The sequence below is a fragment of the Dermacentor andersoni genome, chromosome 6 (assembly GCF_023375885.2).
Source record: "Dermacentor andersoni chromosome 6, qqDerAnde1_hic_scaffold, whole genome shotgun sequence".
Lineage (NCBI taxonomy): Eukaryota > Metazoa > Arthropoda > Arachnida > Ixodida > Ixodidae > Dermacentor > Dermacentor andersoni.
Window position 1 is genome coordinate 21,841,136 of NC_092819.1, and position 20,041 is coordinate 21,861,176.

The 20,041-nt window shown below is 47.9% G+C and overlaps 1 protein-coding gene across 2 annotated transcripts in view; it reads right to left on the reverse strand.

Moving 5' to 3' along the window:
• The window catches only part of LOC126521343 (endosome/lysosome-associated apoptosis and autophagy regulator family member 2-like), a 56,321-nt gene that overhangs the window by 6,453 nt on the left and 29,827 nt on the right, over nt 1–20,041 (reverse strand). For both annotated transcript variants that reach the window (XM_050170020.2, XM_050170019.2), the window contains exons 2-18: nt 19,309–19,658; nt 17,976–18,123; nt 17,810–17,899; nt 16,886–16,994; nt 15,729–15,878; nt 13,266–13,538; nt 11,757–11,861; nt 10,536–10,753; nt 9,744–9,811; nt 8,974–9,174; nt 7,585–7,806; nt 6,753–6,882; nt 5,080–5,189; nt 4,496–4,572; nt 3,139–3,184; nt 2,144–2,330; nt 923–1,134 (exon numbers count right to left, since the gene is read on the reverse strand). In XM_050170020.2, the coding sequence (XP_050025977.1) occupies nt 923–1,134; nt 2,144–2,330; nt 3,139–3,184; nt 4,496–4,572; nt 5,080–5,189; nt 6,753–6,882; nt 7,585–7,806; nt 8,974–9,174; nt 9,744–9,811; nt 10,536–10,753; nt 11,757–11,861; nt 13,266–13,538; nt 15,729–15,878; nt 16,886–16,994; nt 17,810–17,899; nt 17,976–18,123; nt 19,309–19,658 (2,696 nt within the window). The remainder of the gene's footprint in view (nt 1–922; nt 1,135–2,143; nt 2,331–3,138; nt 3,185–4,495; nt 4,573–5,079; nt 5,190–6,752; nt 6,883–7,584; nt 7,807–8,973; nt 9,175–9,743; nt 9,812–10,535; nt 10,754–11,756; nt 11,862–13,265; nt 13,539–15,728; nt 15,879–16,885; nt 16,995–17,809; nt 17,900–17,975; nt 18,124–19,308; nt 19,659–20,041) is intronic.

Here is a 20,041-nt window from a genome sequence, read left to right on the forward strand (position 1 = left end):
AAGATTTAAAAAGTACGGTACACAATACAATGGAAAGACCTGCGGTTTTCGGTCGTCAGCGTTCTGACAACTGAACACCGAAGTTCTGAATATTGTATATTGCACCGTGTCTTTTAAATAATTTTTTTTTTCGTTGAACAGCTTGGTTAACGTTAGCTGGGACACCCTATAGGGAGGTCGCAAGAACGCGGTTGAAGAGTTGTTACGAAATAAGAGGTCTAGGCCAGGGTATTCGCATACCTGCCAACCTGGGAACCTCGAAATTCGGGAGATTCACCGAATAGAGGGATGGGAGGCGGGAAGAAAACTGCGTTCTTTTTTTTTTTTCTGGGCCACAGCAACGTCAGGAACAACACTGAATGGCTGCCAGTACAATTATTAGATGTATCGGAGATCACGGTGCTCGTACTGTGACCGGAGACGGCGCAACGCGACGATGTCCCTTTCCACTTTTAATATGCTTTACCGCATAACATAGCTGTATAACGGCGAAGCTGAATTAATAAAGAAAAGATAATTACGCAACGCATATTAGACTTTTTCCTCGTGCGCACTCAACAAATCCCAATCCTCTCTCTGAAGCGAACTGAATTAGGCCTACACCACCACTGCTGTACACTATAACCATACCAACACTGCCTACGCACAAATGGCTTGAACTTGACCGGCTAGCGAACTATTCGGCGGTGCGGCATCATTTCTTTCCCCCCCTTGGGGGGGGGGGGTTGGATCCGTTTTCCGAGATATGTATGACGTGTCTGTAAAGTCGTTTTGATCGAAAATCGAGAGCATGGCGGACAAATCGGGTGAGTTGGCAGGTATGGTAATGCTGCTGGGGGGGTCTGATAACAAAGACGCGGAAGCGAAAGTTGTTTAGACACCGCCGCTTCCCCTAGCCGCGAAAGGACAGCATGTGGCGCACCTCCTGTTCTTCTTCCAGAAGTAGACGAGGAGACCCAACAGGAGCACGCCGAGGCCGACGCCGATGGCGATAATGACCTGCAGCTGTCGCGGTATCACCGAGCAGGGCTGCGTGCGCGTCATGGTGTCCGCTGCGCTTCCGCGCGGGATGCAGCCCTGGGGCGAGATGTAGTGCAGCTTCTGCACGCCGCCCACGCACTCGCCTTTCACCACCTGCGCCGAAATGGGGCAATACGTCAGGCGTCACGGCTTGCGCTGGTGCAGATCGGGAGGAATGAGCTTGCGCCGAACAAAGACCTTGCAGAGCGCTCCTAACAACGAGGAAGCGACAATTAAACATGCAACAAGGAACAGTCCTGCTAGACGGAAACCAGACGTATGAACTAGGTATACCCGTGGGCTAGTCGGTGCATGATATAGTGTAGACTTCAGGGCAATAATCAGGATTGACAGAGATACAACACACGCGCGCGCGCGGGCCATCCTGCGTGCATATCTCTTTCTTTAATTGTGGTCGCGGTATTTTTTCGGTGAAGTCTATAGTACGTTATTTGAATATTTTACGAACTGCACGGCAGCAGCGACAGTGATAAGAAAGAAAGAAACGTATCAGATGCAGTGGATTATTGATATTAGATATGCGTGAAAATATGCGTGCGTGGTATGTATTTAAGTTGTTTTTATGCTGAATTCATAAAACTGTTCAGAAGGTAAGTGTAACAACAGTGCACCTTTACTGCAAGTTTGATGGTACATAATATATATATATATATATATATATATATATGGAGAGAGAGACATCGACTTCAATGCTGACGCTCAGAAGAGTGTTGTTATCGTTTTGATGGAAGTCTTTTTCGAAGTCTGGCTACTGTTGTGAGAAAGCAATTGCAATTAAGCTTGGTCGTGTTGTATTCCTTGAATCATACAGATGTCATCGATACCCTGGACTGTTTAGCGAAATCTGAAGAATCGGCTTTCCGCAGACTTTTCGGGGAATAAAAGTAAGGGAAGCTAAACAATAGACCTCATAATTGTAATATGCACTGACATTACATATATCTACCAAGTTTTCGGCATCGTGCCTGAAAAAGTAAAGTTTTTATTCATTTTTAGTCTATGACCAGACGTTAACTGTATGACTAGATTATAACAGCGCTGTTTCGATGCGTCAAATGGACAAGCTTCAACGCGGCTGCAAGGATGTTCTATGGACACTCGCCTGGTAGTCGTCCGGCTTGCAGATGCGGCAGGCTAGCGCCGTCCGCCACAGGAAGTGGAAGGTACAGCCGTCGCACGTCCCGTCGGGACACGACGTGGGCAGCGACACGGTGCCGTTGGCGCCAGCGTTCTTGTCACAGCGCATCGTGATGGTGGTGGCTCGGCCCTTGAGGCACGCCTGCGTCGGCCTGCGAGAGCGAGCTACATTCCCTCCGCGCAGTCTCTGGCAATGTCAAGGAATGAAGGAGCTCGCTGACTATATAGCTAGAATGAAATGACGTCTCGAGATCCTTACGATTCCCTCGTTCACAACGGAGCGCCGGCGGGGCAGAAGACAGAAGTAGCCGCCTCGAGCGCATGACCCATAGTGTGACGCATAAACTGAACTAAGAGCATTCTGCCTAGATGGCTTTCCATTACGAACAAGAGATCCATACGGATCTCGAAACGTCATTTCGACTACGGTCAGTGACCTCTTTAATTCCTAACAACGATGTTGTCTGACCATACGGTATTCCTTCGAACTCTCTACCACATTAGTCTTCGAGAATGTGACTTGTTACAAACTTCACTCGGATGTTACTTATCTAGGCAGATGGAACTTTATCGCCGTAGTTAGCCGTTTCTAATGTGCACGGTGCTGAAAATTACAGCTACTTATGCAATACCAGCGACTTCAAACATTTCTCTTTGCGGCAAAACGAATTCCCGCTCATCCGGGGCACAAGAAACCGGGGCTATGCACTGTCAACTTCAGTGCGCTTTGACAAGAATTGTGCTGTGTGTCTTTCCTTCGCGATACCGCGCACAAGAATCTAGATTGGCAACCAACAGAAGGCTTGTACTAAGACTTAATACTCCTTTTAAGATTTCGGTTCGGCTTCATCCTCAGCTCGGCTTCATCCTCAGCCTTGCGCTGTTGTTGTTTAGTTGCCGTACTGATCTAACAACAGTAATGTCAGAACGGAAAAGCACCACGACGGTTGCTATACTCACGTGGCAGAGTAATAGAAGAAATGCACGTCGGGTTTCTGGCCAGGACCTGCAAGGTCATCGCAGAGACACGAACGTCGTGAAACGAGCATTGTTTGTACGTATACATTCATAATGAACGTGCAGAGCACAAGAAGAGAACAAGGACAAGACAGAATATATGTACTATCGCTCACTCATGCACCAGTGAGCTTATTTGGGAGATGATGAGATGTACAGCATACATGTCAGAATAACACCCAGTAAGTAACAAAACCAATGGCACCATTATTCTAACGGATCCATATAATACTAGGTTCAGCAAAGCACGCATGCATGACCACACTGTAGAATTGCATTCACTATCCAGACAAATATTGCACCTGTTTGCCCGAGAGCGTGACGGATGAGTGACTGATGCACACATTACATCGCGCAGTGTGGTACATTATATGCCGGGTATCATTATGACATGTATATACATCAGATGATTTTCTTAATAAACTTCAGTTGCTCGTCCTGACATCTACCTTTTCATCGTTCCTATTTTGCGCTCTATAGTTTTACTACGAACGGGAACCAACTCGGCCAACCTGCTGTACTGTTGTACACGCACGCTGCAAAACAACACGAAAGGAAGGCCTAACACGGGGTGATTTGATTATGAAGCTTGCTACGAATGCGGTCAAAACGTGCAATCAAAACTCCAGTATGGCTCGAGACAATCTGAACCAAATACGAGAACTTGGGCATAGCGTTGGCGCTTTCAAAATGCGGGCCGACTTGCAGTTTTCCCAGCAGAAAAATCGACCCGCGATGTAAAACATTTTGGCTGCAACGTTAACCATATTACAAACAAATATGAGCTCTACAAAGAAATAACATTAAGAAGAATATCAGACAGAACATACTTGTGACGCATACGCGATTGGTCTAGCATGCTTAACGGGTTATAAGCGGTGTATATGTTGGCAAGGAGATGGTAATTATACAACAGTAATTATACAACGAGATGGTAATTATACAATAGTCACCAAGTACCGATCACTGGTCGACAAGGAAAAGATTGGAAACTTCATTATTCGTACCTGTGGAAGAAAAAAAAAAGAATCGTAGAAACCGTAAGATGAAAGGGTAACTTGTGACGACATTCATCGGCAGCTCTAAGTGGATTTTAGTGTTCCTTATAAGGTGGTCCTGTATAAATGCAAGCGCTAAGAAATTATATATATGACGGAAGATTACGCGCATTCCAAAGCAAAAATTTTTTTCTCGAGATAACGGTATAACAGACGTATAGTAATGCCTTTACCGAGCAAACGTATAGGCAAGATCAAGCAATAGGGGGTGCTTCCTATTTTAGTGACGCTGGCGCGCTTACCTGGGAGGAACTCCTTGAGGACGTCGATGTCATTGTATGATGGCCGGGTAGTGATACCAATCAGCTCGTCTCCCAGGCTTCAAAGAGGAAGGAAGCGAAGAAAAAACCGGAGAGAGACGTTTCGAGCAGGCGCACAGAAAATATATTCGGGCTCATTCACTTCATGATGTGGGTGTACAGCGCGAATAAGAACGTGGGCACAGGCGAAGAAAAGACAGGACTCTCCCACTTTTCTGCATCTATGTCCACGTTCCCTTTTCGCGCTGTACTACAACTACATCATGAAGTAATAAAAACTCGCCCAAGCTTCCAAGCTTCTAGGCTCATTCGCACCGGCGATCGTCCAGCGAGCGGCCGACCCAAAACAGTAGCTTTTCGACCAAAGCGACCATTCGCGGCCACATATACGTGACCGGTCGTTTTGCGGCCAACTTGGTCGCGCGGCCTCTGCGAATCGCCTGCAGTGTGAATGAGCCCTCGCTCCAGAAACACCTTGAAACACTCGCGAACGCGGGCACACCTAACGTGGTTGTGCAGCGACGATTTGCAAGGAGTCCAGTATACGAGGCAGAGTCGCGACTCACCTCACAGACTGGATGGCCAGCGGCGAGCCGATGTCGGCTTGCTGCGAAGGCACGATTGTCGATCTGCACATCTGGGACTTGACACTGTCGCCGGAGAACTCGTCCTGCATCTGCAGTGGACAAACAAGATTGTTCAGAAACCATCGGCGACGGTTGTCAGTGTGGCCGAACGCTTCTAGAAAAGCTATTATTCGCTTTGTTGCTAAATAAATTATGCGCTCGAAGGCGTACATTTGTTGCAGTGAGGACGTCTAGGTAGCGTTTGTTGTTTCGCTGCGCAATTTCGTAGGGAACAGAACCGCTAACCAGTACGTATCTGTAGCGGTGCCTGAGCGCTCTCCAGCAGCTGCCATAGGGAAAGAGGGAGAGGAGGGGCGCTGTCCTTCCCGAGCGCTCCACCACAGCATCTGAACCTTGAGACGCCCGAACGCTCTCGCGCGATCGACAGCACGTTCCGAAGCACTCTGTTATTCGCTTACATGCACAACGGTATACGTGTTACAAAGGCACGTCTTCAACAGTGCCAGGTTCCGCCTTCGCACTGTTGCGCCCATTGCGCCATCTTCATAGCTTGCGGAGTAGCCCTGGGCGTTTGATGGAATTCGACGAAATGTTTAATTTACCGTTGAAAATGCCACGTCTCAAGCTACGAGTCTGTGAGAACTACGCTTCACATCGAAGGTCTTCTAATTTGACATTTACTGTTGGAGACGAAGGCACCCCGCAATTCAGTTGCGCAAGAGTAAGCGCCCTCTGTGTGTAGGCGGTGAAAGTCCGACCGCCAACTACGAAAACGGGCGAAAGAGACAAAAGAAAGCTATTACCTTAATAACAGAAAGAAAGAAAAACAAATAAAGAACTATCGCACCGGTGAATCAGGGGAGGTAACGTAAAAGACAAAAGTGTGAGGTCGTCAGAGTGGAGTGGCTGTTTTCGTTTGTTTGATAAAACTATATTTTGTTTTATCTTTGACAAATCGCTGCAATGAGATACGTAAAATTGAGAGCGAGAAAAGTAAGAAGAAACCACCATCACTAATACAGCGTGCGCTGAACAGTGGCGCGTATCAAATAACAGCGCAGGCATAGACAAAGAAAACGACACGACGAGCGTCGACTTCCAACTGCTTTATTTTTTTCCAGATCGACGTTATAGTAGTCAAAAAAGAAATAAGAAAAAAAAGTAATACATGAGCTTTTGTATATGCTTCCTCTTCTTGCTTCTTTCGTGACATATATATATATATATATATATAACGTCGATCTTGGGGTGAAATAACCTAGTTGGAAGGCGGTAGTGGTCCTGTCGTTTCCTTTGTTCACCGTCTCTCGCTCGCGCTGTTCGTTTGCTGCCAGAAGTTACCAGCTAGCACTAACCCACTCTTGGCAACATATACGCCAATATGCGTCGCGCAAATTGGCATCCCTTTATGAAAACATGGTCGTTCATTCATGATTATTATCATTTTTATTTCGCGACCCGCCTGTGTGTCGGCAATGCCGGCATGACCATAAACGTTGAGGGCTAAGGAAACGCTTCCGTGCCGCCTTGCTGCCGGGATTAGGTGCGGCAAAGACAACGACGCGTGACGGGGACGCAGCGGCGACAATCCAAGGCGAGATAGATTCCGGGACGTCACGCGGTTGGGAGGAGACGGTGCGAGAAGGGCTTACGTGGTACGTGACGTTGTTTCCACACACCGCCACCGGTTTTCCTTCGTTGCCGCAGAGGCTGATGTTGAACACGTGGTAGTACTGAGTGCCGCTCGCCGTGAATAGCTTGCGGCCTCGGACTTCCAGGTACCTGTTTGCAACAAAGCACGTCGGCACACACGACTCGCATTCACAGCCATGTTGGCAGAATTATGCTCGTCTAGCTTAGAACTTAACGAATAAAAAGCAGTAACAGAAGCGGCTACTCAGCCTACGGCTGAGCACCTCTACGCGTATATGCAGTAGAATGGAAGTGTCAATGACATGACCACAAATTCACACAAATGTCATGTTGATACAATTTTCATAGTGTCACGGCTATGTTTGCGCCCGTAATATCGTCCCTAACATGCTTGCTCAAAGGTCGATTGCTGTGAGAAGGTCGTGTTTAAAGAGTTGTATACATGGCAACATAGGGTTATCATGCGCATGCGTATCCGATAATATTGCACGCATACTCGCTTTTCCCTCCTATAAAATATTCGTTGCCAGTCGCAACGCTCTCGATGACTAATTTTCTTGCATCTTCTCTCCTCGGCCGTGCTACTCCGAAAATTAAATCAAAACTAGCCCAACTTTCCATGTCATAATTTTTTCCCGTCTCGGTGAACTTCCCTCAATGCCTGCCTACAGAAAAGAGAAATTGGGCCGCCAATTCGCTAGACATTGACAGGTTCTTGGTGCAACAAGCTCCTCTGCCCCCTTCGCTTCGTCTTTTCCTTCACCCGCACTTTCGCCTCCGGCGATTCAGTTCACACTGGCGCGTGCAAGGTACGCCACACGGGCAACTCACGACGGCAGCGTGTGGAAGTCGAACTCGTCCCCCTGCTGCAGGTAGACGCGGCAGTCGCTGTAGCAGGCCTGTCCGTTCTCGCTGCGCAGCCCTGGCCCGCAGGACTTGCACGAGGAGACGCCGTACGGCAGCCTCTCGGTCACGTACGTGTTGGCCGGGCACTGCTTGCACACCAGGTTCTCGCGGTCCTCGATGTACTGGCCCGGACCGCACGGGATGCACCTGGATGCGCGACGCGAACGTGCCAACGAGTGTTCGGTACACATCGTGTGCAGAGCCAAGACGTTCGAGAAAATTGATTTTTTTTATTTTGATGTTTTTTTTCTTTGTTATATTTGTCTTTTACGCATTTGAGATTGCCGAGTAGTATACAAAAAGAGGTCCCAGAATTATAATACTGAAACGGGGCCGCTTGATTAGTAAATACATGAAACATATACGAGTATTAGGAGCGTACAAGCATTCGTAATAACAATATCATCTACAGCAAATAATAATAATAATAATAATAATAATAATAATAATAATAATAATAATAATAATAATAATAATCGAGAATACTAATACAGAGAAATGATGCGTGAAAACGTATTACCTATATTGTACATAAAGCGAGCACATGAAAAGAAAGAAAAAGAGATGACACACGTTTAATATAAACAGGAAGCGCGTTCCATAGTTTTGAACTAGAAAAGCCGACAGTCTGATGTCCACAGTTGCTGTGAGTTATAGGCAATAATACGTTATAATTTAAAGCAAATGTTGTATCATTTGGGTTGACAAGATGATCCCTACCAATAATTAACCATTGACTATAGTTAGTATTATGCAAAACACTACGGAAATCTTCATAGCAAAGATTTCACGACACAGAAATTCGTTGGCAGAGTCACTTGTGCTTATCCTTATTTCATGTTACCCTTTTCTAAGTTTAACGGAGCGCTAGGGCGGCAATTTTTATTCTACAAGTGCAATCTCGCCTACTCCAGACAGCACACAATCGCCGTGTTTTTCGATGTATGCGAACAGCTTCTCTGGATCACAATCAAACCTAATGCTTGCATAATTAGTTAAAGAAGGGTGAATCGATAAGGTTAGTGGCGGGGAGGGGAGATTTAGGAGACCGTAGGACGCAAGAAAGTGAGCAGGAGCTAGCGATTGACTGAGTGAATGGTGTGCGTGGTTTCGCACTTTGCTGTTCATCAGCAAAGCAACCACTTAGAATCGCTGCAAGACTATTTCTATTATCGCACAGCACTGGTAGCTCATTGATTTCTCAAAATAAGCGCTCACTGTAATTCAGCGCTCGAGAACGGCAAGAGACTGCGACCAATTCAGCTGGAGTCTCTTTAGGACTGTGCGCGCACTGCGCATGCGTCGTCGTCTCACCCTTTGGCCTCGCTCCCTTCCGGGCAAGGGATGCATTTCTCGGCTCCGCCGCGGACGGTGTTGGTCACGTGGATGTCGTAGATGATGGCCGAGTCCTCGGTCTGCTGGCGGCGCCGGTTGCTGCGCGGCGCGGCCGGGTCATTGGCCGACCGCTGGAAGGCCCAGCTGAAAGTGTAGCTGTCGTTCTGCTGAACGTAGTACCTGTGTCAACGACAGAATGCAGACGTCAACTATATAAACTACGATTAGTCTCAGAATGTACTCTCGGTTATACTCTCAGAAGTAGCCTTCAGAAGTACCTTTCAAAAACAACTTCCAGAAATAGTTCAATTATGGAAACACATTTTTCTATATCACATGACATGCCATGTAACTACAAAGTTTCAACAATATAGCGAGCTTCACGAGTTGGTGTATACATGTCTTAGAAAACGCCCAACCACTTGAGAAATCTGCTTTATGCACACACTGAATGTCAAAAAAAAAAAAACGCTAATAAGAAGAGAGCATTACCTCATACTGACGCCGCCCAGACGTCGATGTTTTCTTTTCTCTAGCACAATTCGTGCATATTACTACTTCGCAAGCCAGATGCAATCAATAATGCCGGAAGATGTACACAACACGTTTTTATGTGTCAGTATTTTCGTTCATAATTCTGATTTCCAATCCGCGTCTTGGCGTGTGCAATCATGCTAGTAGCGCTTGAAGTATTTGAGTTACCTTTTCTTTTTTTTCTTAGGAAATGGGGATTGATAGTCAACACTCACGTGTAGTGTTGCTTCTCTTGCCTGCCAGTCCAAGACTTGACGACTGACACGCCTTGCCTTGTGTTAGACTGAAACGCAAGCAAGAACATAGTTTGTTTGTTTTGGTTTGTTTTTCGCGTACTGCACTGCTGAAGCTCTAAACAATCAAGCGCGCGTCTATATTACGTTACATTTCTACCCGTAATGCAGCAGCACAATTATTGACAAAAATCGCCAGTCATGCGCTTTCAACCGTCAGCGGCCAGCAACTGCGGTACTACACTACGAAACTTCGAAAGATGCACTAGTCGGTGTGTCAACGTCTCCAAAGCTTGGTTTTTATGGATGCCTGCGTGCTTTTCTGAAAGCGCAAGAGCGGCGACGCCATTATAGATACTTGTATCTGACACTCTGGTTTCACTGCGAGAAGACGCTTTATGAGGTGAAACACGCCGCATGTAATAGCTAGCTCATTCTGAAACATGCTTGATAAAAATGCCCCTAACACGTTCCTTTCTTTTTTTAATTCCACGCTTTTAGACTGAACTTTTCGGTGGCAGAACCTTGCACGTGTGTGTGTTCACCAGCGTTTGCATCTTCTCAAAAGTACCAATGTTTGCTTTTTGCACATATCGCGTTATCTGGTGCACCTGAAATGTTCATATTCAACTTGCTGTCGAGTGTATAATCAAAAGCTTTCACGCGTTACTGAGACTGCTACAGAACTAACGCCTCGAAATCATATTTGTAGTTTAAGACAGTCTTAAGTGGCGCTTTCGCGAGGCAAGCAAGAGGATCTGTGAATTCCCTTACGGACATGAATACGAGCTCGCACTGCCCGGAGCAGTCGAGCTCGAAGGTGAAGCTGACGGTGCCATACGCTGTGGTACGGCCGCCGAAGAACACGTCGCGGCGTCGGAAACCTCCGACGTCCAGCGACAGGATCAGGTAGGCGTCCTCGCCGTGCCCTTGGCCGCTCTGCACGTAGCTGCCGGCCGCCTTCCAGGCCGTCGCGTTGCGACAGCCCCAGCCTGCACGCACGCGCAGCTTCGTTGTTCAAGGAGTTTCGTTATACCGATATGTTGCCGCAAACACCCCTCAACACGTTGTTGCTGAGGCGAGACGTAAAATTTTGAAATTATAGATGGAACCATACAAGGTACAACATGACAGCCAGGCAGAATCAACTCCTACAGGAAAGCAGATATCGTTCGGAGAAATTTAAAAAAATAAAACAACATGAAAAGAAGCATAGTGATGTCTAGTGTTTGTGAGACACACTAGCAACAAGTTGATTGCTAGGCAAGGGGTTGGTTCGGTATATGAAAGCTACGGTGTCACTACTTCCGAACATATGAACTGACCTCTTACAAAAAGACAGGTACTGAAATCTAGGTCCCTCTGCACCTAAATGAACCCATACTTCAGTTCATGCTCAAAACTCAACTCTCATGTTAGGAAATGTAACTTAGAAGACAGTTCAAGATTTGCTTATTCTCGTTTTGGTACATTGTAACGCCCAAAGGCTCTTGGACTGTTTGAGAAACCTTGCGTTAACTAACATCCCCGTTTCGAGCATCGGGGTAAGTAATGATTCAACACCATCCTTAAAAACAATAATCTCAACACGCATACAGGTTGCAGTTTAAAAAGAAAAAAAGACGTGAGGCAATGAAGACAGAGATCCAATAAAAAAAAGGAAGTTTCGCAAGATCACGTGTTATTGATCGACCACAAACAAATGGGATACTTTTGGCAGCCCACACTAAGGGGCATGAAAATACGCTCAGCGTCTGCAGTATTGGTATATATATAGGTTAAGGTAGGGAACACACAGAGTGAAAATATTTCAAGGCAATAAATTACACCAAGGCTCGACGGTTTGTCAGTACGAACCACGGATCTTAAGGGACGAGAATAGACACTTCATAAAGACAAAAATAACCAATTTGATGGCGCTGCCCACTACCATGTCTCAAAGGGGCGCTCATAAAATCGATCCATTCATCGATATCCGCCAAGTAGGCAGCTCACCTTGCAGGCTCATGCAGCGCGACGCCATGTTGTTTGGGAGCTCTTGCCACGTCTTCAGGAAGAAACCGTAGTTTGGCACTGTTGATGCGGGGCAGTCTTGGCACTCTGTGATCCAGGAGGGAATCCAAAAATTGAGAGAAATGCCACAGGGACGTATGATGTAGATGTATTTATTCTTGAGAAGGGTATAAATTCGATCTTGTGGGTACGACATGCTGCAAGTTAAGCGTAAAAAAGAGGAACAGACGGAGGGCACAACACTTGCACTGTGTTTTCTCCGATCTGTCCCTGTTCTTCTTTTCTTGCGCTTCACTCGCAGTATGCATTTATTCTTCGCTTAGTTGAGGGAGCTAGGCGGGGGCACTCGTGCTTGGGGCCAGCTTTAGATACAAGCATCGATAAGTACACTGGACGAACACGAGCAAATGCGCCCGTTCTGCAGTTTTGCAGCTCTACGCTGCGGTCCTACGCGTGACTTCTTCAGATTTTTTAGCTTCTGTTCATGCCAACCGAACACGTCGAGAAAGGGTAATGCAATGGTATAGCTGAACGTGTGCGCGAAAGTAGGCCTTAAAAAGCGTATAGTTGTTAATCACCCTCTGATTTAGTGTGCATTGCACAAGACTGTGCATTTATTTTCCCGCCTAACTATTCGCCGCGGTGGATATGGCGTTCTGCTGCTGCAAACGAGGTTGTGGTATTTATTTCCGGCTTTGGCAGATTCCTAAGGGGGAAGGGGGTTAATGCAAAAACGAACGCTCGTGTACTACGTTTTCAGTGAACGTTTTAAAATCTCAGGGGGGCCAAAATTAACCCGAAGCCAACAATACGCTCTAGAGACGGTAACTTGCGTAAAAGTGCATATTCGCGTAAATTAGAGGCAACCGGCGCTCTTTGCCTTAAGTAACGGCAATAATCCGCACGAGTTTGAATATATAGATTTCTTCTCATGAGGCCAAAAGTTAAAACTTAAAGGAACGAACCATAGGTATATAACTGCCGAGTCACGCGTGAACAAAATTAACAACATGTAACAGTGTGTGTAACATGACGCCAGGCCCTGAAGCTACGTACATAGCGTCTCTATAAAATTCGTTAACACCGACTCTACCTTTAAACGTTCAAACCTGCGCGGCTGTTACGATGACTAGTTGTAAAAGAGCGATGGTAACCTATGTTGGTTCTCATTGCCTAATTGTGACTTCTAGACTTGGAACGCCGTTACTTGTTATTTCTGAAGTCAAGGGGTGGTTTATGAAAACTCATCTGGTCGGTATTTATCATAGCCCAAGGTAAACTGGACGCCGACCGCAAGCATAAGTAATAACGAGACGCTTCGTCACCCGTGCAAGAGCCTTGTTCACCGTGCAAGACCTTTCGCTGTGGCTCTCGTATACGGGTGCCGATACGTCTTATTAGTTATGCTTGTGGCCGGCGTCAATCTTTATCGTCGACCTATTATTTCTCTCTCCCTCAACGCATCGTGCCCGCGTACTCTCTCTCTCTCACCCTTGTATCCGTCCGAGTAGTTGCCGGGCGGGCAGTAGTCGCACATGTGCCGGTTCCCGTGGTGCATGCCCGGGTTGCAGGGCGGGCAGGGCACGGTCATGCCGGACACCGGCAGGTGCACCGAGTCCGGGTGGTGCGGGTCGCACACCTTGGGCGACACCCAGTCGTACGACACCGTCGTCATGTTGCTGCGGTGGTCGCACGGGCTGCGCATCTCGAAGTAGTCGTCCGGCGTGCACGGCGGACGCTTGCCGCACTGCGACGAGCCGGGCACTGCGATGCGCCGCGGTCAGGCCCGGGCGATACGCCACACAACGAAACACTCTCTTCGCGACGGTATTCTACACGGCGAGAGAAAGTCACGCAAGTGGCACGCAACGACGGAAGGAGGAGGTCTGATAAATAAATACGCACGAGAGATGTCGAAGAATGCACTGCCCTGCCTGTCTTACATCTATCAATACATGCACAGGCAGCGAGCGGAACGTGCAGAACAACTTAAAAGTACACAATACAAGCGCTTGCCTTATCCACTCGCAATATTTTGCAAGTATTGATTCTTAAACATTCGCAAGAGGTTATCTGAAAACGGGAACAAAGAAACAACATTTTTCGTTGTCGTGAGAGCTTGCCGTGATAGGTGTAGCAGCAATAGACTCTATTAGAACGCTCACTATTCGCTGTGAAACACGGGTCTGGTAGCGAAAACAAGCCCCGGCAAAGTTCACCGGTCCTCACTACTGCTAGCTCGACAAGAACACGTACAGAAATCTCGCGCTCTACCGCCTCGCCGTGGGCACTCTAATGGAAGTCTCCCCGTTATAGGATAACACAACGTAAAAAACCCGCCCCATTCTTCTTGTTTCCTGTAGTTATCGTAGCCGTACCTCTCTAAATAACGCAAAATGCAATAGAAAACAGAAAGGGGCACATCAGTCCGGTTGAGATGTTTCGACAAGAGTACTTTCTTCTTCAACGGTTCGTCAATAAACAGCTTTTGACACTAAAGCGCACGTGTATACTGACATTCCTGCACGTGCCAAGTAACTCTCGGTCACCAAAGCAAAACCGAACAGTTATGATTCAATGTGAAAGTGCCCCAATATTCTTTTTTTCTAGATACGCCCAGAGAAAAATCAAAATCGAGGTCGGCATCAACCGGGTACAGCAGCTTTGCGATCGCTTTTCACGAGGATAGTGCCTACCGAACAGCTTTTTCAATCTGGTGTACGGCTTCTTCAGTGTGCGTATTCACATAGTATATTCTTCAACGGCGCGCATAGAGTTAGGCGCCAGCTCTATGACTTTCACCACGCTGCATGGTTTTGGACTAGACAGAGTGTATCTAACGTGCCTGCCGGTTAACGCGACGTCACGCTTCGCGACGAGAAAGACCCGAGCTTTCAATTTGCTGATAACGGCGCGCCGCGGTAATGCGCGCTCTGAGAGCACCTGGTCGTTTCCATGACGACAGCGAGCACGCTCGCCTTCACCACGTTCGGTGCCCGCAGCGAACGGCACGCTTCACGCCGCACTTTCTGTCGCGCCGTCCCGCCAATGGACAGCTGTGATAAGTCATGCGTTGCCGCCCGTGCCTTTTTTTTTTTTTTTTTGCTGTTTTGTGCCATACTATTTCTGTCTGCCCCGGCCGCCGAGCAGTTGACGCGTCTTTCTCTTCGTTCGCGCGTCTCTGCACAAAGGTAGCGTGCACTGCACCGCCATCGGGCACGAGCTACAATCTCCAACTAAGCTTACAGGGTGCAGGTAACGCTGTCAGACGTCATGCCCATGTCAACTAAATTCGTCGTACGCGCACCCTTCACCATTCCTCGAACTCTATTTGTCACCAAATCGTACCCGTTTAACTTCGTAGAAAAGGCACCTATTGTTGTCACTTTACCATTGCAATTTGAAAACCTTGCGACGTCGATGGTTGGTTCAGAGTCCCGTGGACTTTGCCTCCTTGAAGACTTGTCATTGTGAATAAGTAAAGCATGCGGAGTGTGTGTTCGGAAGTGTCGTTAACAAGTCTATTCCCCTTGGTGTATCATGGTCTAAGGATTTCTAAAACTGGTTGGTGTCAAAATGTTTATAGAGAATACTCAAAAAAGAAACAGAAGATCGTAGCATAACATCTTAAAAAAACGACCTGCTTCCAGAGGCAAACAAAGAACCAGCCTGCTCGGTTTTCTTGTTACCCTTAGTATGAAAAATATACGTAGATATGTTCGATTCACTGAACCTATAGAACTCTTGGCTGAATTTCGCATCGTTTGCCATTACTTCATCAGTGATCGTCTTCCTGCTTTATTTAATGGCCCAGCATCGAGGAACAGCGCTTCGCATTTCCAATCACGAACAAAAAGTTGCAAGTAATCGCGGCGACGGCTGCGCATGTCATACAAACACGCGCACACGAGCGTCGATCAAGCGACCCGTCGGCGCCCTCGCCGAGCAACTCACGGGCGAACTCCTCCGGTCCGCAGGCCTTGCACGCGGAGGCGTCTCCGATGGAGTAGGTGTTCAGGGGACACGGCTTGCACTCGACGGCCCCCTCGGAGTCGCTGTACGTGCCAGGGGCGCACGGGGTGCATTCGGACGTGTAGGCCACACCTGCAAACGCCGTCGTGCCGATGAAATTTAACGTCCACCGTAAGTTGCTATCGTAACCCCATTAGCTACGCGATTAGTCTGATGTAGGACCCGCCTCGGTGGCTCAAGAGGCCAAGGCGCCCTGCTTCCGAGTACGAAGTCGCGGGTTCGATTTCCGCCCGCATCAGCAGCACTCGGACGCGCATGTAATTATGAAAACGCTCGTGGACTGCCAGTAAAAGAAGTGCCAGTAAAATGAACTCCATGTGGCCATAATTATCCAGAGCTCCTCCCCTATATGGCTTCCCTCTAAGCCACAGTGTTGCTTGCGACGTTAAAATCAATCAATCAATCAATTGATTGATTGATTGATTCGTGTGCCCTTTTCCTCTGAGCAAGCGCTGTTCTTGCAGTGAATGCGACGCAACTAGCCCAATTGCTGAACTGAACGATGGACCGGCAGCCAGCTATAGCGCCACATGACGATCTCGTGCAACACCTAGTTCTCTTCCATTGTTGGCTGCGTTTCCATTACCTAGTCACGCACTCTGTTATTCTAATAGACGACTGCTTATCTGTTCCATGCATTACATGATCTCTCCAACTTCCTCTTAATCCCAACCAGAACATCAGCTAGATCCAACTGCTCTCTAATCGGTTACTGCACTCTGGTTTTCTATTAACGCCCCATCTATCGTTTTATATTACATTGCTCGTTGCGCGGTCCTTAAGTTACTTTGTTATCATCCAAATTCCAGTGCCGCAGATTAGCACTAGTACGACGCACTGACTGAATACTTTTCTTTTCAATGATAACGATAAGCTGCCGCTCGTTTCCTGAGAACCTCCCGCCGTGCAATCGATCCGAATAATATTCAGTCGCCTGGTCATGATTCGGATCCCCTGCGACTACTTACACCCACAAAGGGACAAGATAAGTTCACTTCTCGCTAAGAAAAGTGAAACTAAGAGAGAGAGAGAGAGAGAGAGAGAGAAGCGTCGCACGTGAACGCACGAGGAGCACGCACCGCTTATTTCGATGCTCTTAATCTTCACCGGCCTGTTTGTCTTCCCCTCGCCGGCGTCCATGCCCACCGTCTTCCAGTAGAGCACGTTCAGGCCCGCCTGGAGGTTCACCTGCGAGAACCGGGGGCTCAAACAGCGCCGTCGCAGCTTAGGGATATTTGCACGCGAGAGACCCATAATGTCGAGTCCGGACGGATTACATACTTCGTGGCATCGTAGCATGTACGGAATGAGATCACGTTGTGTGTTGCTCCTAGCAGGAGTTGCATATCGAACTGACTGGTAAGAACCAATCGTAGGAATTTCTTGATCTTGTCTCATAAAGGCAGACCTTAAATGCAGTTCGGACACGTAACAGTATACCCGCTGCGGATATCTTAGTAGCCATGGCGTTGCGCTGGTGAGCTCAAGGTCGTGGCATCGATCCTGGCCGCGGCGGCAGCACTTCGATGAGGGAAAAATGCAAAAAAAAAAGAAAACTGTAGTTTGCTTAGATTTGCGCACACGTCGAAGAGCCCCAGTTGGTCAGAAACTGATCCGGAGTCCCCCACTACGATGTGCCGCATAATCAAACCGTGGTTTCGGCACGCACAACCCCAGAATGTTTATATTTTACGTAACGCTATGGGAAAAGATGAGCGCGCATCGAGAAGACGCTCGTCTACGATAACGACCGCAATGATTGCCTAACTTGGCATTTCTATTATCGCTATACTACGGCAAACACCAGGCCACATCACGCCTGCAGTCTCATAATATCCCTTTAATGATAGTACTGTAGGGCAACGTCGTCATGGTAAGTTCTGCCAAATATCTTGTTCTTCTGAAAGCAAGGTCTTTGAAAAGCACCTTAAAGTGTTTCAGCCTCTTTATGCATGTTCTTAAACTGCACTATAGCACGGCGCGAACGCGCACCGTCCACTCACGTTCATGGTCTTCCATTTGCCCTCCTCCGTCGTCTGAGGCCACTTGTACCTCTCCGAGTGCTCGATGCTCTGGCATTGGTCATTTTGGGCCTGCGTTGGTTGATGAATGCAATTCGTATAAGAGGTCGACGCTTCCGCGCGGCAGGTGGGAGTTGCGCGGACGCACCTCGAAGTTGAAGATGACGGTGTCGTCAGTGTACTGATAGGTGTAAGTGAGCACGCCGGGCTTCACCAGTTTGGCCGAGTAGGTGAGCACCGACACGCACGGTCCCCCTTGGGATGCCACGTAGGGCTGGAACGCCTTCCAACCGTACCTGCGTGCCGCAAGGAGCACCGCGAAACGCAGCGGCCATTAGTGACGCGGTGGCTAGTGATGCATCCAAGGAGTCATCTCGCAAAGGCAGCGGTAGCCGACGGCACCACAAGAAAGTTAAAATCAGCGAAGCATACAGGCGCTGCGACTGACAGATTCAGGGCTGTGCATGTCTTTTGCCTTGCTTTCGCGCCGACCTGTCTGTTGACGCTGCCTTTCCGAGATGATATATCACCAACTGGCTCAATTAATAAGCTTGCTGCGCACAAGGAGGCTGGTCCATAGTACTTTTGCGAACGTGCGCCGTACACTGACCCTTCTCAAACTGTGCGTGTAGGAAAAGAAAGAATGAGGAAAGTTCTTCATGAGTGTCACTGTTTCTCCAGTATGACGTATTTTAGAGTTATTTCACTGCCCAATAAAGTACGAGCACTCTTTTTGGAACATAGTGAGTTTCCTCTCACTTTGTTTTATCGTGTGTATATATATATATATATATATATATATATATATATATATATATATATATATATATATATATATATATATATATATATATATATATATATATATATATATATATATATATATCCACCTTAGGAGACTCTCTAGCAGTACGTTACAACTGCGCTTTGTCAAATACGCAGAGCTTTCATACAAGCGAAAGCACATGCAGACATTAGTTAGCACTAGTTAACACTGTGCACTGTGAAAGCCGATACTTAGCGTCCACAAAAATGCGTAAACGCATCCACAAAAAATGTCAATAAGCAAAAAAAAAATCTTGCCTCCCAGCGGGATTCGAACCAATGAGCATCCGTTTTTTCTTTCTTCACTTAGTATTGTTCTTCATCTCTGAATTTTTGACGTTAGCCCAGCACGCCTATATTTTCAATTCATTGCGCTTCTTGTACTGCGGTGGTGCTCGGCAAAGCGTCTCGCTTAATATTATTTATTTCTCTTCACCCCCCCCCCCACCTCTCTCGGGATACCAGTCAATAACAGAAGAGCACATCAACTGCTCTTTTCCTGTCCTCGTCTTTTTAGGGCTGTACGCTAGTATTTCAAGACGACGTACCAACTAGCGCACATTAACTGCGACACTATAGTGGAACCCCCCAACCGAACTGCAAGCTGCTCTCCCAAGTATGGTGTGTGCGTCCCGCCGTCGTCCCCCCCGACTCACGCCGAGCAGTTGAGGGCGGCGTTCGGGGTGGTGGCGTTGGTGCCGTTGGTCCTGCGGGCGCGGAAGCTCGACTCGATGGCCTCGGTGAGCACGTGCATGCCCGGCGGCAGCTCGCCGTCCCACTGGCTGAAGCGCAGGCCCCCTCCGAGCGAGTACTTGCCCGCGGGACAGCGCACGCACGCCAGCCGCGTCCGGTCGAAGTACGAGCCCGCGGCGCACGACGTCGTGCAGTCTTCCACCCGCTGCGGCGCGTTGGGCGCGCCGCCCACGCACGTCTGCGGCCGCGGCACCGACACGCGCCACCGGCCGCCCTGGTCGTCGCACTCGGTGAACTCGTAGTGGAAGTCCTTCTGCGAGAGGGCGACGCAGAGCGCATTCAGTGGGACGATGGGGCTTCAGGGCCCGCACTTCTTACCGGCTGTGTGCCCCCGACACTACACTCTGTACACTATATACACTGCAACAAGGAAAGCTGCAGCATCTCAGACTTGACGCTCAGAATGAACCTGTGAAATGAGTATCGTAATGTCTGCAATCATATTCAAACTAAATCAATCCAGAGTACTTGTAACTTAAGGTGTCCTTCCTTAGCTTGAACACCACTCGTTTAGAAAAAGATAAGAAAAGACTGCAAAAAAAAAAGGGGGGTGGGTGCTGTAAACCTGGCAATCGGACAGTAAAATTAAATTGTGAGTCACCTTTCAGCAGCTGCACAGCGGGCAAAGTGGGGACA